General features: G+C 43.4%; 1 protein-coding gene, 1 long non-coding RNA gene and 1 other non-coding gene across 8 annotated transcripts in view; all 3 read right to left on the reverse strand.

The window, feature by feature from the left end:
- Nucleotides 1-27,001, reverse strand: part of ARIH2 (ariadne RBR E3 ubiquitin protein ligase 2) — a 54,779-nt gene that overhangs the window by 18,989 nt on the left and 8,789 nt on the right. For 2 of the 6 annotated variants that reach the window (XM_014448122.2, XM_006106115.3), the window contains exon 4: nt 10,948-10,993. The exons of the other annotated variants lie outside the window; for them this stretch is intronic. In XM_014448122.2, coding sequence (XP_014303608.1) covers nt 10,948-10,986 — 39 coding nt within the window. In that variant the 5' untranslated portion in view covers nt 10,987-10,993. The remainder of the gene's footprint in view (nt 1-10,947; nt 10,994-27,001) is intronic. 6 annotated transcript variants of the gene reach the window in all.
- On the reverse strand, nt 20,131-26,371 carry LOC111823953. The gene is made up of 2 exons (XR_002827061.1): nt 26,336-26,371; nt 20,131-20,492 (listed from the first exon to the last, which is right to left on the reverse strand). It is a non-coding gene; the product is annotated as an uncharacterized LOC111823953 (long non-coding RNA).
- Nucleotides 23,868-23,999, reverse strand: LOC111823955. Its single transcript, XR_002827065.1, has one exon. It is a non-coding gene; the product is annotated as a small nucleolar RNA SNORA42/SNORA80 family (small nucleolar RNA).

A 27,001-nucleotide genomic window follows, 5' to 3' on the forward strand; every position in this document is an offset into this window, starting at 1 on the left:
CACGCAAGACAAGAGGCCTCGGACCCACGCATGCTGCTGTAGTATTTCCTTGTTGAGGCCCATGGGGACTTTAGGTCTAGGACTCCTGAACTATAGTTGACTAGTGGACATCTCTTCGAATTGTGGCCATAACCAAACTATTCCTCCACAACAGACCACTATCACGAAATGAAAACACACAAAACATTTGGTATAAACTTTAATGACTGTTTGAATGTAGCTTTTAGCTACAAAATTTGGTGGGGTTTTTTGTTTTTTGGTTAACCATCATCCGAGGATATTTTTCCATTGGTTTTTAGAGAGAATGGAAGAGAGGAGAGAGGGAGAGGGAGAGGGGGAGAGGGAGAGGGAGAGGGAGAGGGAGAGGGAGGGGGGGGGAGAGAGAGAGAGAGAGAGAGAGAGAGAGAGAGAGAGAGAAAACATCAATGTGAGAGAGACACATCAATTGATGCCTCCTGCCCACGCCCCAACCAGGGCCGGGGATTGAGCCTACAATTGTGGTACATGCCCTTCAGATGGAATTGAACCCAGGACCCTTCAGTCTGCGAGCTGATGCTCTAGCCACTGAGCCAACTAGCTGGGCTACAGATCTTTTCTAAAAGCCAGAGAGTGATACTATTCAGGACGAGCTCCTCGCTGGAACTCCTAAGGATCTTCCATTTCTTACCCAGGGGCTCTGTCAGTCTATACCCACTGCTTTTAGTTCTGAATTCTAAACGTCTGGCCATGCCATGGCTACTGGGCCCTGTAAAAGGCAATGAACTACGCAGGAAGCCAAGAGGATTCCTGGCCATGTCTGGCAGCCACCTCCCCTTTAGGTGCAGCCTTTAAGGTGAGAGCCGGGGTCGGCTGCCTCACGGATCCACAGAACCGGAACTGGTCTGGTCAGTGTGGCCACTCAATACTTCCTGATCACTCAGTTATATCATGTCTTTAATCTATGTATTTTCAAAATGTCATTTCCTGACCTTCCTGAAGAAACGGAATTTTAACTGTACTTGGATGAGCCCTTGACCTCAACAGCACTAACAGCAGCAGAGCCTCACAATTCACACACCACGTGCAGCCCAGCTCTGGGAAACAACGCGGCCCGCCGACAGGGATGGCGGGAAGCCCATTAATGACCGACTCAGAGGACCTCAGAGCCCAATTCTGGTTGCGATCAGGTCATGTGACGAAAGGATGCATCTAGCACTGGATAAAACTGACAGTGGAGTGATGTGAATCTATTCTTCCAGTGCCAACAGCCAAAGAATACACCCATATAAGCAAGATAGTAGGCGCACACCCGTCCATACTTCCCATCAGCCACTCCTGTGGTTCACTGTGATGTCCACTGTATATCACAGAAACCTGAAGGAATTCTGAGACTGTTACTTTAAGCAAAATGCAGTGTGACTGCACCTTGCCCAGGAATAAACACCGGAGAAGTCAGCTTCCAAGACTCTGAGCACAAGCAGCCCAGGCAGGAGGAGAGGCACCTAGAATATTTACGCCAAGACAGTCTCCGCAGCGAAGCTGCCCCTCCCTGAGTTGGGTCACAAGAGAGAGAGCTGACTCCACAGCCACGAGTTTCAGGAGCAGTGACTTCAGGTGTGACATGGGGGCAGAAGGGGGGGGGGGGTAGTTAAGTCATCTTCAGCAGGTGGGCCAGGACAAACACTGTGATTGACATTTAAACCTTAAAGATAAAAATCTGTCTTTCTCAGAAGTCCTGAGCATTCATCCCATTAGCAGTGGTTCTCAACCTTCTGGCCCTTTAAATACAGCTCCTCATGTTGTGACCCAACCATAAAATTATATTCGTTGCTACTTTATAACTGTAATGTTGCTACTGGTATGAATTGTAATGTAAATATCTGATATGCAGGATGGTCTTAGGTGACCCCCAAAGGGGTCGCGACCCACAGGTTGAGAACCGCTGCCTTACTGTGAATCTCTGAGTCAACAGCTGGCGGAGGCTTCCCCCTCCTGTTGTGTGTTTCATTGTGTCAGCCAGATCAAGATGAACTCTTGCTGATCTGTTTTGATCAAGAAACTAACAACTGTTAGTAGTCAGGGTTATATACAGTGACCCTTGAACTACACGGGTTTGAGCTGCACGGGTCCACTTACATACGGGGTTTTCAATCGACCTGTCCAATTCAAACCAGTGTAGTTACACTGATTTGTGACTGTGCCCCTAACCCCTTGTACAAGGGTCAACTGTATCATCTAGGACTTACAATGAAAAGGTCAAACCTTTCCAAAAAAGAAAACGGGCCCAGGGTAGTAACTCAAAGCCAAAACGACGAATGACTTAGGAAGGAATACAGATGACCATGTCATATTCAAGCTAAATGTGCAGTTCTATTAGATCAACACGTAATAAGATTACAAGTCTTATTTGAGTTCTTGTTCTACTCCTGGAGACACTAATTGAAGAAAAGACAGAAACGAAGCACTAGGAAGTTTCTTATATAAAAATGTGTCCTCCCAAGGTATTTACTCACAGGTTAATCCCAGCCCTTTTAACTCAAAGAGATAGAATAGAGTCCACCATTCTCTCCACCTCCGGGACCAAAGGGGGTCCCTTTTCTCAATGGGATTGGGACCCCCTGGAATCTCACTGCAAACCCTAATCTGGTGAGACCTGTCTTTGACGGCCACTTTGAACTTTAGTACACTTATAATAAATTTATTTTTTTTAATATATTTTTATTGATTTTTTACAGAGAGGAAGGGAGAGGGCTAGAGAGTTAGAAACATCGATTAGCTGCCTCCTGCACACCCCCCACTGGGGATGTGCCCGCAACCAAGGTACATGCCCTTGACCGGAATCGAACCTGGGACCCTTCAGTCCGCAGGCCGACGCTCTAGCCACTGAGCCAAACCGGTTAGGGCTATAATAAATTTAAAACAAAGACAATCTATACCCTCCCCCCCCAAAAAATCATTTTAAACTACATACAAGAAGCAACCAATGAAAGCATAAAGTGGAATAACAAATCAATGTTTCTCTCTCTTAAATAAATCAATACATTTTACTTAAAAAGTGAAAATTTGACAGTCTAAAAGTTGATTATTTAAAAAGTTCAACAAAGTTGATACAAACTTTAGTTAAAACTTAAGAATACAAGTTACCAAAACAGGGATGAAAGAGGGATTACCCTAAACATCTTACAGATATTACAAGAAAAATAAGGTAATATTTTGAATAATCTAATTATAATAAATTTGATATCTTAGATGATACTGACAAATTCCCTGAAAAATACTTATCAAAACTGACACGTAATTAAAAAGAAAAACTGAACAGCTCTGTATCTATGAAAGACATTGAATTCATGATAAAAAAAAAATGTTTCTCACAAAATTCCAGGCCCAGAAGTTTTTACTAGTGAAATCTATCAACAATAATCTTACACAAACACTTTTGGAATCTACAGGAGGAAGAAATACTACTTTCAAAGTCATTTTATGAGGCTAACATAACCCTGATACAAAATATGACAAAAATAACAAAAAGCAAGAAAAAAAAGAAAATTACAGACCAGTATCTCCTATGAATATAACCACAAAAATCAACCCAAATGTTTTAGTAAATTAAATCCAGCCAATTTAGAAAAAGGACAATGTATCATAACCAAGTGAGGTTTATCCCAGGAATGGAAGGCTGGTTTAATATTTGAAAACACTTTTTTTAAAAAAAATATATTCTATTGATTTCTCACAGAGAGGAAGGGAGAGGGATAGAGAGTAGAAACATCGATGAGAGAAAAACATCGACCAGCTGCCTCCTGCACACCTCCCACCGGGGATGTGCCCGCAACCAAGGTACATGCCCTTGACCGGAATCGAACCCGGGACCCTTCAGTCCGCAGGCCGACGCTCTATCCACTGAGCTAAACCGGTTTGGCAATATTTGAAAACTCTTAATGTAATTCACCAAGTCAACAAAATAAAGGGGAGAAAAAACAATAAGCACTTCAGAGATACAGAAAATCCATGGACAAAATTAAAATTCTCACCAAATTAGGAAGAAAAGAAAACTGCCTGAATCTAATATAGGTTGTCTAGGAAAACTATTTTACTCGATGATGAAATAGTGAATGCTAAAATCAGGAAAATGTCATGATAAATCAAATGTCATGATGATCTCATTAACATTACATTAGAGGTCCTAGCCAGGGCAATAAAGCAAGGAAAAAGAAAAAAAGACACAAAATGACAGATAAAAGATTGGAAATGAAGGAGCAATTCTGTCTCTATTCCCAGATAAAATGATAGCTTATGCAGAAAATCCTAAAAGAATCTATAAAACAATTTCTAAAATAAATAAATTTAGTAAGGCAGCCCTGAACTGGTTTGGCTCAGCGGATAGAGCGTCGGCCTGCGGACTGAGGGGTCCCAGGTTCAATTCCGGTCAAGGGCATGTACCTGGGTTGCGGGCACATCCCCAGTGGGGGGTGTGCAGGAGGCAGCTGATCGATGTTTCTCTCTCATTGATGTTTCTAACTCTCTATCCCTCTCTGTAAAAAAATCAATAAAATGTATTTTAAAAAATTTAGTAAGGCCACAAAATATAAAGTCAATATAAAAAAATCAAATGTATTTCTATACAGGAGCAAACAAATGAAAACTAAAATTTTAAACTGGTGAAATGTATTTTGCTAATATATTTCACTTTGCCCCAAATATCTAATATATATTATTTCAACATGCAATCCACAAAAAATTTATTATGTTACATCCTTTCTAACCTAAGTCTTTAAAGTCCAATGTATTATTTTAGAATTACAGTACACATCAATTTAAAAAGACCACATTTCAGATACCCAATGGCTACATGTGGTCATAGCTACCATCCTATATAATAAAATGCTAATATGCAAATCGACTAAATGGTGGAACGACCGGTTACTATGATGTGCACTGACCACCAGGGAGCAGATGCTCAACACAGGAGCTGCCCCCTGGTGATCAGTGCGCTCCACAGGGGGAGCGCCACTCAGCCAGAAGCCAGGCTCATGGCTGACGAGTGCAGGCGGTGGCGGGAGCCTCTCCCACCTCCGCGGCAGCGCTAAGGATGTCTGACTGCCGGCTTAGTCCCGCTTCCCTGGGGGTAGCCGGCCTAAGCTGTCAGTCAGACATCCCCCGACGGCTCCTAGATTGCAAGAGGGCGCAGGCCAGGCTGAGGGAACCCCAGAGAGCATAAATTTCGTGCACTGGGCCTTTATTACTGGATAACACAGCTAATAGGCTAAACACAGCAATCAAAATTAATCAAACTCAAAGCAGGGTTGGGTTTTTTTTTTGTACAAATAGTTGATCCTAAAATGTGTGGTAATATAAAGAACCCAGAATAGCCCAGCCAGTGTGGCTCAGTGGTTGAGTGTCAACCTATGAACCAGGAAGTCACGGTTCAATTCCCAGTCAGGGCACACGTCCAGGCTGTGGGCTCGATCCCATGCAGGAGGCAGCTGATCCATGATTCTCTCATCCTGGATGTTTCTAGCTCCCTCTCCCTTCCTCTCTGAAATCAATGCAAATATATTTAAAAAAAAGAAAAAAAAAGAAAAGGAAATAAAAAAAAAGAACCCAGAATATCTAAAGCAATTCTGAAAGAGAAGAGCAAAGCTGGAGGACTTCTATCATCTTGACTTCAAGACTTGCCATAAAGCTCCAGTAATCAAGACAATGGGGTACGTACTGGCTCAAGAACAGACATACAGATCAAAGAAACAGAAGAGAATCCAGGAGTAAACTCATACATTTATAGTGAATTTTCAACAAAGGTGTCAAGATAATCCAATGGAGGAAAAAACAGTATTTTCAAAACATGGTTTTAGAATAATCAAACATTATACAAAACACAGAATATAGATGCTTACTCCATACCACACAAAAATTAACTCAAAATAGTCCATATATTTAAATGCAAAATTGAAAACTATAAAACGTCTACAAGAAAATTTTTGTGACGACCTTGGTTTAGGCAAAGATTCCTCAGATATAATAAAAGCACAATCCTTAAAAGGGAAAAAAATCAATAAATTGGACTTCACCAAAATAACTTTTACCCTTCAAAGGCATTAAGAAATGGAAGAGAAAAGCCACAGACTGGAAGCAAATAATTATAAATAATTATCTGATAAAGGACTTAATTCAAATGATATAAAGAACTCATGCAACTCAAGACAAACTCAATTTTTTTTAAATGGGTAGAAGTTCTGAACACTTTACCAAAGAGAAGTATGAACAGGAAATAAGCACAAGAAAAGATCCTCAACATCATCAATCCTTAGGGAAATGCAATTTAAAACCACAAAATGCCATTTCACACTCACTGGAATGATTGTAATCCAAAAGACTGACAATGCCAAGTGCCAGCAAGGATGTGGAGGAACTGGAACCCTCTGTAATGCTGGTGGGGATGTAAAATTACTAGAAGAGTCACCTCAGAAAATGGTTTGGCGGGTTCTTAAAATGCTAAATATATACTCACCATCTGGCCTAGTAATCCCACTCCTAGATATCTACCCAAGAAAAATAAAAACGTATCTTCATTTACAACCTTGGACATGAATGGTCATAGCAGCACATTTCATAATAGCCCCAAACTGGAAATAACCCAAATATCCATTAACTACTGCATGAGTGGATCAATGAAATGTGGTACATCTATACAACAGAAAAGCATTCTTCAACAATAAAAAGGAAAGCACTACTGACCTGATACAACATGGATGAACCTCAAAAACATTATGCTAAGTGAAGGAAGCCCGACACAAAGACTACATATTGTATAATTCCATTTATATGAAACTTCTAGAAAAGGCAAAAAACACAGAGTCAGAAACATGGCCAGTAGTCCCCTGGGGCTGGGAGCAGGGGCTGACTACCAGCAGACAGAAGGGAACTCGAGGGAGATGAAAGAGTTCTATGACTCAGCTGCATAAATTTACTAAAACTCACCTAACAAGTATACTTTAAAATGTGTGAATTTAATGAAATGTAAATAATACTTCAATAAAGTTATATAAAAATAAAAGTGATTGATGAATAAAGCAAATGTAGCAAAAGCTTAGCAACTGTGCCCTAGCTGGTTTGGCTCAGTGGATAGAGAGTTGGCCTGAGAACTGAAGGGTCCCAGGTTCGATTCCTGGTCAGGGCACATGCCTGGGTTGCAGGCTTGATCCCCAGTAGGAGGAGTGCAGGAGGTAGCCAATCAATGATTCTTTCTCATCATTGGCATTTCTATCTCTGTCTCCCTCTCCCTTCTCTGAAATCAATAAAAATATTTTTTTAATTTTTTTAAAAAAGCTTAGCAATTGTATAATCTAGATGACAGGAATATGGATGCCCCCTGTACAATTTTTAAAAATATATATACTTATTGATTTCAGAGAGGGAAGAGATAGAAACATCAATGATGAGAGAGAATCACTGACCAGCTGCTTTCTGCATGCCCCTCACTGGGGATCGAGCCTGCATCCCCGGGCAAATGCCCTGACCAGGAATTGAACCATGACCTCCTGGTTCACAGGTCAATGCTCAACCACTGAGCCACACTGGCCAGCCTTACAATTCTTTAAACTTCTTTGTGTGTTTTAAATTTTTCATAATAGAAGTCAGAAGGAGGCCGAAACCGGTTTGGCTCAGTGGATAGAGCGTCGGCCTGCGGACTGAAAGGTCCCAGGTTCGATTCCGGTCAAGGGCATGTACCTGGGTTGCGGGCACATCCCCAGTGGGAGATGTGCAAGAGGCAGCTGATCGATGTTTCTCTCTCATCGATGTTTCTAACTCTCTATCTCTCTCCCTTTCTCTCTGTAAAAAAATCAATAAAATATATTTAAAAAAAAAAAAAAAAAAAAAAAAAAAAAGAAGTCAGAAGGAGAAAGTTTGCTAAACTGAATTTAATGGAAATCACTTGCATAAACAAATATCACAGAAAACGAAGGGTTGGCCCTTATACTACTGCATTCAATAGTTTACTTACTCCTCAAAATGACAAATTCCCATTCAGAGTTTTAACATAGTTTTGACCAAAGGTTAACTGATTCTCCGGCATGACTTTCAGAATAAATAGATAAAACTGCCACAAAGCCCTGTAATGCTGATGACTTCACAACGCGCGCTCTCTCTTGACCTCCCAGACCAAGCCTTCACAGCAGCCCACTGGACGCTCTGCTCGCAGCCTGTCAGCTCCTGAGACGTTGCTGATAAACAGGGCACCGCTCTCAGGCCCGCCTCTGACAGCAATCCCACTCCCCGGCAGCCTGGGTCAGTGCAAATATAAGCCCCAAAGACAAAACTCCTCTCTCGCTTTGCCTGAGCTGAAAAAGGTGGGACAGGAAGGGTGAGCTGTGGTATGAAGTCCACCAAAGACCGAGGGTGCCCTCAGGTCTGGGTGGTCCAGAGAAGGCTGTCAGAGTCAGAGATGGGTCAGAAAAGAGCCAACGGCAGCGCCTCTCCCAGGCCCCTCCCCCCTTCCCCTGGGCCCTAGACCAGTGACGGCGAACGTTCTGAGCTCGGCGTGTCAGCATTTTGAAAAATCCTAACTTAACTCTGGTGCCGTGTCACATATAGAAATTTTTTGATACTTGCAACCATAGTAAAACAAACACTTATATTTTTGATATTTATTTTATATATTTAAATGCCATTTAACAAAGAAAAATCAACCAAAAAAATGAGTTCGCGTGTCACCTCTGACACGCGTGTCATAGGTTCGCCATCACTGGCCTAGAGCCTGACCCACAAGGGCCAGAAGCCTCTGGGGAAGCTTGAAAGACTACGGCAGCGGTTCTCAACCTGTGGGTCGCAACCCCTTTGGCGGTCGAACGACCCTTTCACAGGGGTCGCCTAAGACCATCCTGCATATCAGATATTTACATGACGATTCATAACAGTAGCAACATGACAGTGATGAAGTAGCAACGAAAATAATGTTATGGTTGGGTCACAACATGAGGAACTGTACTTAAAGGGCCAGAAGGTTGAGACCCACTGGCCTAGGGCATCACCTGTTGTCCTTTACCCTAACCCTGCTCTGCATCACCAATCCAAGCTGTTGGGTTTTTCTTTGTGCTCATCTGGGGAGGGTTGCTATTTTTTTTTGGTTTGTTTTGTTTTGTTTTGTTTTTTCGATCTGGTTTTGCTTTGCCATTGCATTTATAACCTCTACACTCCCAGACACTGCCAGATCCGTCTTTCCGAAAGCAGCGCTTGGTTACACGCATGTCAGAAAGGACTTTGCTGCCGGTCAGTAGTATTTCCCAAAGGTTGCCGGTAACATCTGATGTCCGCCTCCATGTTCTGTGTTTAGGAGAGACACTTAAAAGGTATTTCCCTGACACAGTCCCTCAGGCATGTTCAGCAGTTACTAGCTGTGCATAGATACCTAAGGAGTAGACCGATGCTGGGGAGTCAAGTTCTCCTGTTTGTTTGTTTAAAATAAAGAACGCAGTAGCCCTGGACAGGTAGCTCAGTTGGTTAGAGCACTGTCCCGATACGCCAAGGTTGCGGGTTTAATCTCTGGTCTGAGCACATACAAGAATTAACCAATGAATGCATAAATAAGCCCAACAACAAATCGATGTTTCTTTCTCTCCCTCTCCTTCTCTCTAAAATCAATCAATAAACAAACAAAAAGGACGTAGTAAACGTGCCACACACTTCTTTCCTCATCAGGGGAAATCCAGGGTATGGACCAACGATGTAAGTGTTTATCAATGCGTGTGCTGCTGTTACCAGCAAGCAATCCCTGACATGGTTAACCGAGCCCAAGTCCACAGCATTTCTTTTTTTTTTTTTTTTCTTTTTTCTTTATTGATTTTTTACAGAGAGGAAGGGAGAGAGATAGAGAGTTAGAAACATCGATGAGAGAGAAACATCGACCAGCTGCCTCCTGCACATCTCCTATTGGGGATGTGCCCGCAACCCAGGGTATGGACCAACGATGTAAGTGTTTATCAACGCGTGTGCTGCTGTTACCAGCAAGCAATCCCTGACATGGTTAACCGAGCCCAAGTCCACAGCATTTCTTTAGCTATTCTGGAGGCATTTTCTTCTATGATCTAAGTGCTTCTGTGATTAGAGAAATAGTCTAAACGTCTAACTGTTGGCTTGAATGGAGACCACCTTGGTAAGATAAATCTTCTGAATTTGTGTGGCCTCTGAGCCGCTCATTAGCAGGAAACAGCTGAAGGATTTTAAGAGCTTGTACAGGGCAACGCCAGAGCAATCAGGTGATCAGCTCGTACTTCAGCCATTCTGTGACCTGCTGCCCCCACTCTAGGTTTCAGCTTCACTGTGTGTGTTTTCTCTGTGAGGTCCCTAAGCAGAAAGCACTGTGGTAAAATAACTTTTCAAATCACAAGTCCCCAAGTCCTCCTGAAGTATGTTAGTCAAGGAGCCTCAAATCTCTTCTCTCGTTTCCACCAATCCTCCATCCCCCAAAAAAGTCAAGTCTCTATCAGAATTTCATATTAATCATTGGAACAAACATTTCTTGATCCCCTGACCACAAAGAACTTAAAGTATCAGGGGGAGATAAATGCTTCTACTGGAGGAAACAGTAAGTACACATGGCATTCTGGTCCCTGTCTACTGCACAGCCGATCTATCTTTGAAGAAAAATGTTTTAAGAACTTCAGGAAATTTAACTGTTGCTGCCTGACATCCCGGAGCACTTGGATAGTCTATGTTTATTATTCAAAATAATGCACAGAAAAGGCTAAACGTATGTAAGGATCAAGGCGCCTCCTGAACAGCCTGTGCCTCTGACATTCCCCAAGGAACCCTGAGGACAGGCAGGTGCTTCTTCCTCCTTCCAGCCTCCTAAGCCGGTTCACTGTCCAGCCGTCGGGAACAATTAACAACACAGCTTGCAAACAGGCTTCTCCCCCAGCAAAAAGAAATCCAGCAGCCCACCAACACTGTCACAGCCCTTCCCACACTTACCAGTGCCATAGGGAGGATGCAGCTGATGGCAGTGAGCATCAACGGCCTGAAAAAATACAGGTGGTAGTTTCAATTTTTATTTAGAATTCTTACTCGCCAACTGCCTGAAATCTTTTAAGGCTACAGGAATGGGCTCCATGTCTCAGCCTGGTTAAGCCACTCTGTGGCCCAATGACATGTGTGAACACTCGTCACTCACTACACAGCAGAGATGAAGGAAAGGAGTCAACTGTGGGCCAGCTTCTGGGACTGGGGTCGAAAGGGACGTGATATAGAAAAACTAGCCTAATGGGATCAAGATGGAAGGAGTCAGGTCTTAGGGGACCAGGGGTGAGGCAAGACGGTACTGAAGGGATAAGAGGAAGAAACAAGGTTAAAGCAGAGACAAAGGAGTAAGTGAACACCACCCTAGAATGGGGCAAAATCGGCAAAAATGGTGGTAGTGGGTTCCAGCAGGCCTCTGACCTCAGGCACGGCTTCCCCTAAAGTCTAACTTAACTGGTAGGCTTTGGCCTCTCCCATACTTCACGCCCACATACTCTCAGCCTCTAAAAGGTCATCTCTTTGGCCCATGATCATAACTTTGCTTCCTTTCACTTTTTCTTTAAGGGTCTCCATGGAGGGAGGGCTGACATGTAATTGAGGCACCTACATGTTATATGTGCTCTTAAAAAAAATCTATTAATAAACATAATATGGTCTCTGATCATTAAAAAAACTAAAGACCTCATATAACCAAGTTTTTTATGCAAAATATAATAAAGCAAAAAATATGAAAGTCATCATTCTTTGACCATGAAGGTACTTTTTTTTAATTATGAAAAATTCCAAGCAACTACAACAGTGAAGAGTGAAATGAAATCCATGTGCTCATTACCCAGCTCCAGCACCGACTCATGGCCAAGCCACTGTGACTGTACCTCACCTATCCCCTGCCCTCCACATATTGTGAAGTCAATCCCAGCCAGCATATCTTTTAGGGCACATTTCAATGAAAATCCTCTGGGAAGTATTTAGTACAAAATGCTGGTAACAGCCCTTCTAGAATTCTAAAAAGTTTTCGGGGGATAGGGAGGGTGCCATATAAGCAAGATGACCATCATTTCTGCAAACTAAGGTCATGCCCAGTAACCACAGCCTAAATCAGTGATGGCAAACCTATGACACGCGTGTCAGAGGTGACACGCGAACTCATTTTTTTTATTTTTCTTTGTTAAATGGCATTTAAATATATAAAATAAATATCAAAAATATAAGTGTTTGTTTTACTATGGTTGCAAGTATCAAAAAATTTCTATATGTGACACGGCACCAGAGTTAAGTTAGGGTTTTTCAAAATGCTGACACGCCGAGCTCAAAAGGTTCGCCATCACTGGCCTAAATAAAGGCAGACAAGGGTATATCAACCCGTGATGAACTGCACATAGGACGAAAAGCCAAGTTTCCTACCATCCTCCTACAGCCACAGCCCATCCTGACAAGAATGATATCAAACAGTGCTGTCTCTCCTGGCTACTGCTGCTGTGAAGAGAGGCAAAGGGCGGAGTACCATCCAGGCCCCTCTGCCAGAGGACACCGCAGAGGCAGCACACCTCACGGACACAGCCAGACTCCAGCAGCGTGTTTCAGAGACAGACCTCGTGACTGCTGTCCTTCTCTATGCTCAAAGCAGATAAAGCTATTTTTATAACCTTTCTGTTTGTGTAAATGTCCATCAGAATGGAAGCTCTTTGAGGGTGGGGTTTTAAAAATATATATTTCCATTTATTTCAGAGAGAAAGGGAGGAGAGATAGAAACATCAGTGAGAGAGAATCTGATCTGCTGCCTTCTGAACACCCCCTACCGGGGACTGAGCACACACTGTGACCTTCCGGCTCATAGTTTCCTGCTCTGGAGAGTTTGGCCACCCTGTTGGAGTGTCATCTCTTACATCAAAAAGAGGTGGCGCCGAACCGGTTTGGCTCAGTGGATAGAGCGTCGGCCTGCGGACTGAAGGGTCCCAGGTTCGATTCCGGTCAAGGGCATGGACCTTGGTTGTGGGGACATCCCCAGTGGGGGGTGCAGGAGGCAGCTGATCGATCTCTCTCATCGATATTTCTAACTCTCTATCCCTCTCCCTTCTTCTCTATAAAAAATCAATAAAATATTAAAAAAAAAAAAAAAAGAGGTGGCGAGTTCTGCCCTAGCTGGTTTGGCTCAGTGGACAGGCATCGGCAGGCGGACTGAAGAGTCCCATGTTCGGTTCTGGTAAGGGACACATGCCTGAGTTGCAGGCTCGACCCTAGTGGGGGGCGTGCGAGAGGCAGCCAATTAATGATTCTTCTCATCATTGATGTTTCTATCTCTCTCTCCCTCTCCCTGCCTCTATGAAATCAATAAAATATAAAATAAAATAAAAAGGTGGCAGGTTCAATCCAGTCGGAGCACATGCAAGAGGGAGCCGATCGATGTTTCACTTTCAGATCAATGTTTCTCCCCCCCCCCCTTTCTTCTAAAAATCAATAAAAACAAAACAAAAGAACACTTCCCTTCTCTGCCACACCCCAGCACCAGAACCATGCCTGTGCTAGCACCAGGGCCTATACGCTGACCCCACCCTCGGCCTGTGTCCTGTGGGTTCCTCTCGAGTCGGCACATCCACAGTGCTCCTCCACGGCCCAGGCGGACACACGGTCTTCCGGGCCGCAGGGGACGCCGAAGAGGCCGTCACAGCTCTTCGGAGGACGTTTACACGTAAAAAAGGTGGCGGCCAAGAGATCCCTGTAGGTGGCAGGAGGGCCCGGAAATGCTGACAGGTTTGAGGAGGCAAAAATGAAACCTGGGTTAGGAAGGAGTTCGGGCTGGAGAAGCCACTTGAAATTTTTCAACAGAGCAAGATAATCAACATGGTGCTTTTAGCGGACATATAAGGAAAGTATGAAAAAGAAGTAACAAGGGTTTCACTTATTTGTACCTCCTCTTTCACCATTTTAAACAAGAAGGGGCAGAAACTAAAGGCAAAGAGATACCTCAGTTATTCTATGGTGGAGAAGAAACTATTTGCCCCAGGTTGTTGTTTATTGTTTAGCATCTATCTAAAATTCAAAACAACAGAAGACACTCAGGAAACACTTGTTTATTGGGAATAAACAAACTCTGAACCTACCCCAATTACCAATGAACAAAGAAACCCACACGGCCGAAACCGGTTTGGCTCAGTGGATGGAGCGTCGGACTGCGGACTGAGAGGTCCCGGGTTCGATTCCGGTCAAGGGCATGTACCTGGGTTGCGGGCACATCCCCAGTGGGAGATGTGCAGGAGGCAGCTGGTCGATGTTTCTCTCTCATCGATGTTTCTGGCTCTCTATCTCTCTCCCTTCCTCTCTGTAAAAAATCAATAAAATATATTAAAAAAAAAAAAAAAAAAAGAAACCCACACGGCTCATAAAAAGCACTTTGATTAAAGAACACCTGCCCCCCCCCCCGCCCCCACCCTCCCGGGCCCCCATCCAGGAGAAATCCCTACCAGCCTTTGTCTAGTAGGTCCTTCTGGTTGTCACCAACACGGCTGAGCGTGTGCACAGTTCCCTACCAGGTGTAGTTTACTTCTACCACTCGCTGCCTCCCCCTTCCAAGCCCAACTTTTTAATGTTTAAATCACTATTTTCAGTTCCTCTATTGATTACTTTTCTAACTTTAAGACATTGTTTACAAGACCAGAATTGCATGTTTTTTCTTAGTGCTTCCAATGTTACTAGCCGTGGGCCACTCAAAGGAGAATGTTCACACATGGTCTTCAGACACCGAGAATTATTCATACTGTGCCACACGGTGTTTGCTTTACATCCGGCTCATGATTTTTTGTGGGCAGTTTTTCTACTTTGCGTGGGAATTCTAATTCCCTCGTCCCTAGAAAAGAATTCTATGGTTTCTTCACCGTATCCCAACCATCTTCCAGCTGCTTCGTTCTGCTTCCTGCCTGGAACCTACCCCACTCCCATTCCTGAAGAAGTTTTTCTTGGATCCCACCAAAATTCTGTTCAAATGTGGGCTACTCTGCACGCCTGTGGTACAGGTGGCATCATGAGACTTTCATGAACTACTAGCTTAGTCCAACCACTTCTTGAATCTTTATTTTCCTCTTTTTAAATTTTCATCTGCAAGTAAATATATCAGCAAAGTTAAAAGGGAAATAAATATCGAAAGTCCTTGATGTCTGAAAATGCGTTTACTTTGCAATGACAGAATTCTAGGTTCGAAACCAGTTTACTCAGTGCTCTGAAGACGCGGCTGTGCTGTCTTTGTCGTCGCTGCTGCTGCGGAGACATCTGGTTCCATTTCTGTTAGCAGACCGCACATCTTTATGGAAACTTTCAGGGTTTTCTGTCCATCCTTGTTTTTCTGAAACATCACAGTGACAATTCTAGCAGCAGGTCTTTATTCTTTTGGGCAATGGATAGACCCTTTCAATATAAAGACTGCTCTTTTCTTTAGCGCCTGGGAATTTTCTTCTTCTTACAGTTTTTAGTATTTTCCTCCTTGCAATTCCTTGTTCCCACTTCCCGGAAATTCTAGTAGATGCTGGATCTCTAGATTGATCCTCTATGTCTCTTTTTTCCACACATTATTTGCCTGTTATTTTGCCTGTTATTTTGAGAGATTTTCTTGATTTATCTTCTGATCTATCTACAGAATCTTTTTTAACTTGGCAAGCCCATAATTCATCTTCACAAGCTCTTTTTATTTTGATTGTTTTTTCCTGATGGCATGTTATTGTTTTATAGATGCCACATCTCCTTGAATATTTTGGGAGAATAGTAAATAGTATGCTTTTAAAAACAAGCAAAATTATCGAATGGTCTGTTTCAGTTAAGGTCAATTTTTCTGTTTCTCTTTCATTTTGCAATTTTCCTCAATGTCTAGTGATTCTTGGTTAGCCATTCACATTAAAAAACAAAGAAACAAAAAAACTACGGGTCACCAAAAAGAGAATGAAATACTGATATATACTACAACTTGGATAAACCTCAAAAACACAATGCTACGTTAAAGCAACCAGACATAAAGGCCATATGCTGCGTGATCCATATGACACATCAAGTAAGTAAATCCACAGGAACGGAAAGCAGCGTAGTGGCTGGCAGGGGCTGGGGGGAGTGGGGAGTAAGTGCTTACTGGGTGCCAGGCTTCCTTTTGGGATATTAGAACTAGATCAAGATGATGTGAATGTACTAATTGTCACTGAATTGTATACAGCAGGTCCTCGGCTGACGTCGGAGATCCGTTCCTATGGCGACGTAACGAGATTTTCGCCGTAAGTGTGAACCCACCTACATAAGCACCTACGTCACTCACATGGAGCACACACACAGCAGTAATGAAGGGAAACAGTACAAAAAATTTAAAAGAAAGATAACAATTCCTGACCTTTACTTGTGGTAAATAATAAAAAACATAAAGCACATATGTACGTACGTCGAAATGACGAAACTTTTTTTTTTATAAATAAATGGGAGATGGTGACGTAACCGGAGGACTGCCTGTACTTTAAAATGGTTAATTTTAAGAGAATCGTACAATTTTAAAAGGCAGGGGAGCCTGTGTGTGTCGGGAATACGAGGCCTAACTGTACACTAGTACACGGACGGTCTGGGAACCGGCTTTTCTTTAGGGTGACCCACCAGGGACAGCTGTTACTCAAGAACCCTCAAAATGACCAATGAGGTCAGCCAAATCTCACACTCACAGGCCCTATTTCTCCCTGGTGATTCTATTTTGTAAAAATAAGGAGACTGTTTTGTTTTGCCCACAAAGTGGGGGTTGAGCTGGCTGTCCTACAGGCAGACGTTAATGAGCCCCCAATGCAGCACACTCTCTCTTCTGGCCTCTGTCAGTCACATCAGAGCCCACAGCCTCTTCAAAGGTCTGTGGGACAAACTGGCTCCCATGCGCAATGCCGTCCCCACACCTGTTCCCTTTGTCGTTATGAGTTAATAACAGTACATGCCTTCCCTTTCCTTTTCATAATACTTAAAAATGGAGGAGCACACCATATTTACCTCATGCTCCTTTTTTTTAAGAATTTGTATTTTATATCCTTAACCAAGTTCATATTTAAAAATATATATTTTTATTGACTTTAGAGAGGAAGGGAGAGGGATAGAGAGATAGAAACATCAATGATGAGAGAGAATCATTGATTGGCTGCTTCCTACAAACCCCCTACTGGGGATCGAGGCTGCAACCCAGGCATGTGCCCTTGACCAGAACCAAACCTGGGACCTTTCAGTCCACAAGCTGACGCTCTATCCACTGAGCCAAACCGGCTAGGGCTACCTCATGCTCTTTAATAATCTTTCTCTCTCTCCCTGCCGTCCCCAAGTAACCACTGCTTTACTCTCCTTTCAATAGATTAGTTGGCATTTTCTAGACTTTCAGATAATTGAAATCACAGTGTTTACTCTTTGCTCCTTCTGAGTTCCCGCATGCAGCGTAGTTATCTGGAGATCGACCAGTGATGCTCACGCCAGCAGTTCATTCCTTTCACACCAACGAGAAGTATGGCGTTCTACGGGCAGACCACTGTTTGTCCATTCATGTTTGTGGATATTTGAGTTGTTTCCAGTTTTTGGCTCTTACATTAATAAAACTGCTACAGACATTTGAATACCAGGAAAATCAAAACAAATGGAGGGAGAACAAAGGTATGTGAGGGTAGCCAATCATTTTGAATCAGAAGCCAATGTTAATAAGCTAGCAGAAAAGATCTGACCTGCTCTACTACAGTGTCATAAAATTCACAACTTTGAAAACATTCACACTGCATTTATGATTGCATATACTATCAGTCATTTTTAGTGCTATTCATTATCAACATGGACATAGAACCCACTGTTACCTTGACCAATGGAAGATGGGAGTACATTTACACATAAAAAATGCTACAGGAAACCGCTCCCACCTGACAGGAGCTCGGCAGCAGATACCCACTGCCACTGTGTGACGAGCCAGCGCCTCTGAATGCTGGACACGTCCCTTCCGCAGCCAAAGCAAGGACGCCCTCCTCCCTCCTCACTTTGATACTGAGTCACTCCACACATTCCCTGTTCGTCCCGTGAATATAATGTAAACCCCTGCCTCCCCTCTGAAGAGTCTGTCATTACATCTGCATGAAGTATCAGAATCGCCAAAACAATTCTGACACGCGCCCGGAGCGGGGCACCACACATCCACCAGGTGCACCCCAGCTCTCCTGAGGGGTCAGCTCCCGTCATGAAGCCCTTCGACAAGCATGTCCTCTATTTACAAATGGGAGCAGACAGAAATGGAGCTCTGGGGTGAATTCTCAGCTTCTGCATTTACTGACTGGGTTTTCACAAGCAGATCAACAATAAACAACACTACTAAGAACAAAATATAACCAGACATTTCTGCTAGGTGCTATTATGCCACGAAGAAAATGTAGATCTCTATCTCAAAGAGTTCAAGCCCTGGTTTACAAACAACTAATTTGCAGTCAGTGCAAGTACATACCAAGAAACATGCACACAGTGGTACAGAGACAAGAGTGCCGGACTCTGCCTGGGGATGAGGGAGGCTTCATGGTAGAAGCAGTCAAGGGTAAATCTTCAGTTTCCGGCGTGGTGAATGGTGGTATCACCAATTAGGATAGAGAATCCCAGAAGCGAAGTTTAACAGCATTGGAGTTATTTTTGTAAAAGGATGCAAAGCTAAATAGAGACTCTGGAAAACGACTGTGAGAGCATTGAAGAGACCGGTAAAAGCCTAAAATAAGGGATAAACGAAAGTGGGGAGAGCAAGTACTGGCCAGAAAAGGAACAGCATGCAAGTCAAAGAGAGCAACTTTTCCAGATACAACTCTTTGTTCAGTATTATAAGAACAGCTTTGTTCTCCTGTTAAAATATTCAAACAAACCTCTCACTCATCCTGCCTGTACTTTTCTCTTTATGGTTGGTAACTTGTGATTCTCAGAGTAAAAACATTCCGTGTTTATAAAGGTTTGTGATAGTTCAAAGACAAGGGAACACAACATCAGCTACCAAGTCTGAAAATGCATGTCAGTCTAAGTAATCAAGACACAGGGCAGACACGTTTCAGAAGGCGCAACCTACGAAGCTTCTTGCTGTCTCACTCTGTGCCTTTCTCAAATCTTCCCTCTTTTGGGCAGAAAAATCCAATCTTTTAAATTTTCCCTAGAGCAATAGGGGCAAAGACAAAGTAAACACACACCACTATAGTCAACCGGAAATGCAGGAACAACAGACCCGCTATACATCCCTGTATCTCCTTCCTGGTCCCAATTCAAAACTCATTTTGCATAATTTTTACTTCCCTTATTCGTGGGGCCAAGGAGAAGGGCACCAGAGGCTCCGGATGAAAGCAAAAGAATCCAAAGTGTACGACCCAACGACTGCATGCACACTCTGAGGCACCAGCAGCAACGTGACATCTAGATCCTTCCTCCATGTGGCTGCTACTCTATGACTCAAAGCACCAATCCTGAGAAAGAGTCTTAAGGAACCAGAGCGAACCTGTGAAATCAACATTCCCACTGTTCTGCTCTTGCCCTGCCTCCACCAGAACCATTTACCTCAACATGCATGTGCTCGATCCTTGACATGCATGATCTCCTGTAATGCTGTGACGAAGGTATTATCATCATTATTCTACAGATGAGAGAACTAAAGTTGAACGAGGCTGAGGAACTTGCCCAAGGGCATGTTATACTGAGGGGCAGAAAAGGGACTAGCCAAGGCTCTGGCCAACTCCCAACGACAAAGGCCACATTCGATGAGCACGCTCAGAGCGATTAGCCATCCCCCGCAGCTGCAACACGCACAGATGCACCTACGTGCCCAACGGGGACCTGAGAAAACGCTGGCTCAGGAATAAGATGGTGTACGATACAGCCATTTAAAGCAATCCATGACAACGAAGTAAAAATGCGGAAATATTGAAATATACATGAAAATACATCTAGGTAATGATTACTGGAATGCAATGTGGACAAGTATAGGGATTGTTATCTATTTTGTTCACAGCTATTTTTCCAGTGCCTGGCACATACTTGGTAGCCAATAATATTGGTTGAATGAATGAACTGCAGCACAGTAATGTTATGTATGAATATGGACAATACCTGAAGGATAATAAACAAGGAAGAAAACTTATTTTAGGTCAATGAAATTATGAATGATACTCTTTATTAATATTGCAGTAACATCAACAAAGAACATTTAAATATAAATAAGTCCAGGACTAGAACACAAGTGTGGATTAGAATCACCCCTGATTACACGCGGTTGACATGGTCCCTAAGGTAGTGTAAAAGCACAATAAAGAGACGAGGAAAGCTGGCCTTGACGCCGATGCAGAGCGTCCTTTCTGGAAGGCGGTGAGCATGTTGCATGCGGTGCCAAGTACACAGTGAGCACACAAAGTCAATGATGACAATAACCTTTGTCAGCTGGCAAGATAGGGACAACTCTAGCACCAGGTGTACTTAGGCAATTCTCAATGTCACTCTGGACAGTTCTCATCTCCCTTTAAAAAATAAGTTTATGTATCAGTACAACACACCAGACTTCCAGACTACAGCATCGTGAGTATATAAACACACCCACTAACAACCAACAATTTGGAACACAGGAATTTCATTTTAGATACAGGCATGCAAAGAAATCTGACATCAAGTCATAGAAATAGAAATCAGATGGCGGCTCACCACATAAACAGTGTTACTATGCTCAGCTTAAAGATACTTTCCCATAAGTAGTAACCAAAAAAACCACCATTACTTAGTTAATTAATCACTATATAAATAAAAGTATTAAAATTCTGCTAAATCAGGATATTAAAAAGTTGATTTAATAAATAAAATTGAAGTCATTGTCAGATATACAAAAAACTTGGTGCCACTTAAAGAGAACAGCTAAAAAGAAGGTACTTTGTGTTAAAAACATCAATTGCTCGCCCTGGCTAGGTAGCTCAGTTTCTTACATCGTCCTGATATGCCCAGGTGGGTTTTATTCCCAGTCAGGGTATGTACAAGAACCAACCAATGAATGCATAAATAAGAGGAACAACAAATTGACGTTTCTCTCTCCCTTCCTCTCTCTCTCTGTCTAAAAATCAATTACAAAACAAACAAACAGCCCGGCCAGTGTTGCTCAGTGGTTGAGCACCAATCTATCAACCAGGAGGTCACAGTTCGATTCCTGGTCAGGGCACATGCCTGGGTTAAAGGCTCGATCCCCAGTAGGAGCCCTGCAAAAGGCAGCCAATCAATGATTTTCTCTCACCACTGATGTTTCTCTCTCTCTCTCTCCCTCTCCTTTCCTCTCTGTATCAATAAAAATATATTTTAAAAATAAATTAAAAACAAACAAAAAACAAGAACATCAACTGCTTGTTACAAGTGACAAATGTATAGAAACCAGGTTTTAAAATTGGGACTCTAAAGACTTCTGCACTGCACTTAAGAGTCAGAAGCCCTGCCCTAGCTGGTTTGGCTCAGTGGCTGGAGCGTAGGCCTGTGGACTGAAGGGTCCCGGGTTCGATTCCAGTCAAGGGCACATGCCCAGGTTGCGGGCTCGATCCCCAGTAGGGGGCGTGCAGGAGGAAGCTGATCCATGATTCTCTCTCATCATTGATGTTTCTCTCTCTCTTTCCCTCTCCCTTCCTCTCTGAAATCAATAAATATATATATATATATATTTTAAAAGAGTCAGAAGCCCTGACACTCATTATAATTCATCCACAAAGGGGAATAATGATCCACAAAAGAATCTTAAGCCAGAACCGGTTTGGCTCTGTGGATAGAGCGTCGGCCTGCGGACTGAAAGGTCCCAGGTTCGATTCCAGTCAAGGGCATGTACCTTGGTTGCGGGCACATCCCCAGTGGGGGGCGTGCAGGAGGCGGCTGATCGGTGTTTCTCTCTCATCGATGTTTCTGGCTTTCTGTCCCTCTCCCTTCCTCTCTGTAGAAAATCAATAAAACATATTAAAAAAAAAAAAAAGAATCTTAAGACATTTTCCTGCCATATGTTGCTAAATAACAAACACTAGATTCTAAAACAAATTCAAGTAAGGGGGGGGGCAGAACAGTTCTAGAGAACATTTTCCCTGTTCTATTGCAGTTAACACAGCGATTCAAAGAGCAAGAACTGCAGTAAAACACTTAAAATAACAGCTTATTTCTCCAGTCCTATCCGGGGACCACCAGACTCGAGAAGAGCAGTCCAGTCCAGCTCGGTGTTAGAAGTTTAAAAAAACCTGTTCCTTCCTTTCAGTGGTCAAGACACAGACTGCATGACAACCTTCCACATTTCATTCCTGTGCGTCTTCATCTCCCACCCCAGTCGGAAAGGAACTTTCCTACCCTCCAATCACACCTGCAAGGTTTTCCGGTCAACACAAAGCTCAGATAGCTCACTGTACACTAGATCTAGCCAAAGTCAACCCTCTTCTCCTTTTTTTTAAAATATATTTTATTGACTTTTCACAGAGAGGAAGGGACAGGGATAGAGAGTTAGAAACACCGATGAGAGAGAAACATCGATCAGCTGCCTCCTGCACACCCCCCACTGGGGATGTGCCCGCAACCAAGGTACATGCCCTTGACCGGAATCGAACCTGGGACCCTTCAGTCCACAGGCTGACGCTCTATCCACTGAGCCAAACCGGTCAGGGCCCTCTTCTCCTTCTTAAACAATTGGGTGGGGCCCAGGGCAGCACCCCACCTCTCCTGCCCGCACCCTGACAGGCTGCCGAGAGGAGCGCAGCTGCAGCGGACACTGGCCCCTCCCAGGGAAAGCCACCTGGGCTCTGCCCCGCTGAGCCCTTTCTGAGCAGCTTGACAGCAAATGCCTCCCGAGTGTCACGGAACAGTCCCAACAGGACTCCATGAAGGACACGATTCTTCTTGGCTCACTATTACACATATTGTATTTTAAATGCCTGTTATTGCGAGAAAGGGCCTCTCTCATCTGTAACAATAAAATAATCTTTGTGTAAGTTCCCTATAAAAATAAACGTGGTGTGTAAAAAAGGTAACATTTTCTTTAACAGCTCAGACATGATGGCTTAAAATATTTGTCAGAGATCCTCCTCCTCCTCCATCACTTCACTTGGCAATCATCACATCGCTATTACATCTGTGTACGATGAGAGCTCCTTTTTCAAACTCTGCTCCTTGTTCTGCCATGATGTGAACAATGGTAGTTTCCCCTCAATAACAGATAAGCATTTTCTCTGCTGTCTAGCCTCAGTCCTTGATCTGATTTTCTGGGCACTTTCCTTTCTCGATTAATGATGAGACTCATGGACTAGTCCCAGAACACACACAGGAAGTCCTCCCCTCACCCCAGAGGTCCTCACTAAACCAAAAGCTCAGGGTCTCAGACAGTTGGGGTTTTTCTACTTAAGAGACATCAAATCCCAAAAGGCTTAACTTTATATTAGACTATGGCTCATGCATAGGCAACTGCCAGAACACACACAAAGAGTCAGACAGACCTGAACAACAGTGAAAAATTCAAGCCACTCCTCAAACTTAGATAGCTTTTGTTCATAGGCAGCTCTTCCCAACACTATAATTTTAAACGTCATACATGTGACATTCCCTACTCGCCCAACAGCACCTGAATCATATAAAAGACCTCAGTATGTCACACAGTGGCACAAACAGTGCCATGACCAACGGGGGAAATCAGCAGTGATCGGGGTGACGACTACTGATCTCCACTCAGACAGACATGCAACAGGGGAGCCACAGTTGACAGTAGTTGAGTTCTGTCAACTCAACACTCAAAGTATTCCCTTCTGTCTCAAAAAATATTCATCATAAAAATAAAAATGCTAGTTTTTAGCCAGCCTGAAAGAGGAAGATTACGTGATTCCTTCCTTCTTTCTCCTTTCCACTGTGTAACCCGTTTCAGTGCCTGCAACCCACTGGCAGAGGCTGGGCAATGGTTCCAGGCCAGTTTGCTCTGGCGCGGGGCACGATGAGAGACCCAGGGGGACGGGCCTGCCATGAATCCAAGCCCATGCGCCTTCCTCATTCAACATGCGATTTCTGCGGCCTCTTGGGTCAAATTCCCAAACCACTTAGAACATCACTGAGTCCCTTTATGTGCAGCCAAGTCACCAGAAGAGCAGGTCCCTTGTGGCCCAGCCCCAGAGAGAAAGGAGTCTCCTCAGTGAAGTCTAGGATGGGGGGAACCTATATTCTAGCAGCATCTAAATTTCCATGGAGTACTTTCCTTTTTGCCCCATTTTCTCTTTTTAAATATATATATATATATGTGTATGTGTGTGAATTGTTTATATATACATATATGTACATATATATATATAAAAATTGATTTCAGAGAGGAAGGGAGAGGGAAAGATAGAAACATCAATGATGAGAGAGGATCTTTATTTTTAATTTTTAAATATATATATATTTTTATTGATTTCAGAGAAGAAGGGAGAAGGAGAGAGAGGTAGAAACATCAATGATGAAAGGGAAATCACTGATTGGCTGCCTCCTGCACGCCCCCTACTGGGAACCGAGGCGCAACCTGGGCATGTGCCCTTGACCAGAATCGAACCTGTGACCCTTCAGTCCGCAGAAGAATGGTCTATCCACTGAGCAAACCAGCTAGGGCTGCCCCATTTTCTCTTGAACTCTTTCCTTGTGTTTTAACTTTCTCCCATCTCTTTTTATCCTTTCATCTCTATTCTAAGTTTTTTTCCCTTCTTTTCATGACCTTGAGGGCCAGAATATGCCTTTTCATGACATTAGACAAGGATGTACAGCAGGGTCTAGGGCAGCCATGGGCAAACTACGGCCCACGGGCCGGATCTGGCCCGTCTGAAATGAATAAAACTAAAAAAAAAAAAAGACCGTACCCTTTTATGTGATGATGTTTACTTTGAATTTCTATTAGTTCACACAAACACTCCATCGATGCTTTTGTTCCGGCCTCCGGTCCAGTTTAAGAACCCATTGTGGCCCTCGAGTCAAAAAGTTTGCCCACCCCTGGTCTAGGGAATCTAACTCACCAATAGCATCAGATACTGTCCTCAACAGTTAACAAAACCCACAAGTATCCAAGAAATGATTTAATACCTACTATGGAGGAAATACTGACAGGAATTATGGGGGCAATAATGTGCAAAGTGGCCCCTGCCCTCCAGGAAGTGACAATCTAGTTGGAGAGACCACGCAAAAATATGTGTAAAAGGTCAAACAACACAAAGCACTCAGAAGACGGCAGTATACGGTCTAATGCAATGGGCACAGACCAAGAGCGCACACCCACTGTTTTCCAGGGGTTCTTAGCAAGCCTTGCTCAGAGCACAGCTGGCCTCTGCAGGAGCCCTGAGGGTCCTGGGAGGTCAGGAGAGCCTTCTAGGGAGCAAAGGCTCTCAGAGGGCTGACCATACGGCAGCCTGATGAGGGAGGTGTAAGTGATAAACTTGATGTTACATATATTTTACCCCACACACAGATGGAGAGAGGTGCCTGGGCCCCGGCTGCCTCTAGCAGGTTAGGGAAGTCAGCACAGAGGCCTTCACAAACAGACTCCTGGGCCCAGATGGAGAGACTCTGATGAACCCAGTCACACACCTGACAACTCCTTTGCTAATTTTAAATACCAACACTGTGCATAACCTGACCATGTGATTAAAGCAAAAGAAGCTGGCTGAGCAGACAGGGAGGTGTGCAGGGTGAGGAAGAAAGAGCCCGATGCCTCCTTTCCCCTGGGCAAGGCCCTCTGGAAGCAGAGTCCCAGCAGCTGCTAGAGCTACAGTGCAGAAATCCCACACCGGGGCTTCCACTGGGCTCCATTCTCCAGAGTTCTCTGCTGAGCAAAGAGAAAGTCTGCAATCACTTTTAGGAATGAGTCACACAAAAAGCCTAGCATTCAGCTTCCAGCTGGTTGCTAATAAACCCTGAGTATCTAAATCCAAGGCATTATGAGCCTTTGCTGACCACCTGGGGGGAAAATCCCTAAACTGGAAAACTGTTACAGAAATCATACACAGCACACTTTCGTTATTTCCGTTTACCAATACTAACAGAGGATTATTTGGTTGAAATAAGCCAATCTACCTCTGACTTCAATTTCAAGCAGACAACAAAATCCATATAACACTTCCTGAAGGAAGGTCAGTGAACACAGTGAAATAAGAAAAATGTCCCCTTTCACATAATGGGCAACGTCATAGGGGAAAGAAACAAGCTGGGAAAATGTCTAAAGGACCGTAAAGATACGCACAGTGCACAGCGTTCTAGGTGAGCACACCACGCACGAGTGTAATATCTATCACACACGACAAAATGTACACAGTGAGGACGGTCACTGGCTGAGGGCAAGGCAGGGAAAAGTATGCACCCTGGCTGGGTGGCTCCGTTGGTTGCGTGTTCATTCCCAGTCAGGGCGCATACGGGGCGAGTACGGGCATGTATGGGAGGCAACCGATCGATGTTTCTCTGTCTTCCTTCCTTCCTTCCTTCCTTCCTTCCTTCCTTCCTCTCTAAAATCAATAAAAGTTTAAAGAAAAAGAAAAGTATGCTAGTTAAGTGTTAAAAATAAGATTCTTGCTGGAATAACCAACTTTGTTAATTCCTTAAAATTTCCATATTAACAACCCCCTCAAATCAGTGAAATACAAACTACGAGAACTTACTTTATTCTTAAGGTTACGGCTATAAGATTTCTTCCAACATTAGATCAGTCACCAGTATATGAAACAAATGAGATCATGAGCCCAGAGGCACTGATTATTTAGGACACACATTTATCAGTCACTCACACATGGTTGTGTAGAAGATGGTGATTCTGATGCTTATCAGATTTTACCCAATAAAGTTTCATAAGACTCACTTTCTTAAACAAGTGTTAATCTGTGCAATTCTGCTTCTATATATTTCTGGTCTAACTTTCTTGAATCCATCCCACCCCTCCTTTGTAATTCTAGCAATCTGAGAATCTGAGGGTCTTAGATATGCATATACCAGAAAACAAAGTAAATGCATCAAATGTGTCCAAATGATGCAA

The sequence above is a fragment of the Myotis lucifugus genome, unplaced genomic scaffold, assembly GCF_000147115.1.
Source record: "Myotis lucifugus unplaced genomic scaffold, Myoluc2.0 scaffold_768, whole genome shotgun sequence".
Classification (NCBI taxonomy): domain Eukaryota; kingdom Metazoa; phylum Chordata; class Mammalia; order Chiroptera; family Vespertilionidae; genus Myotis; species Myotis lucifugus.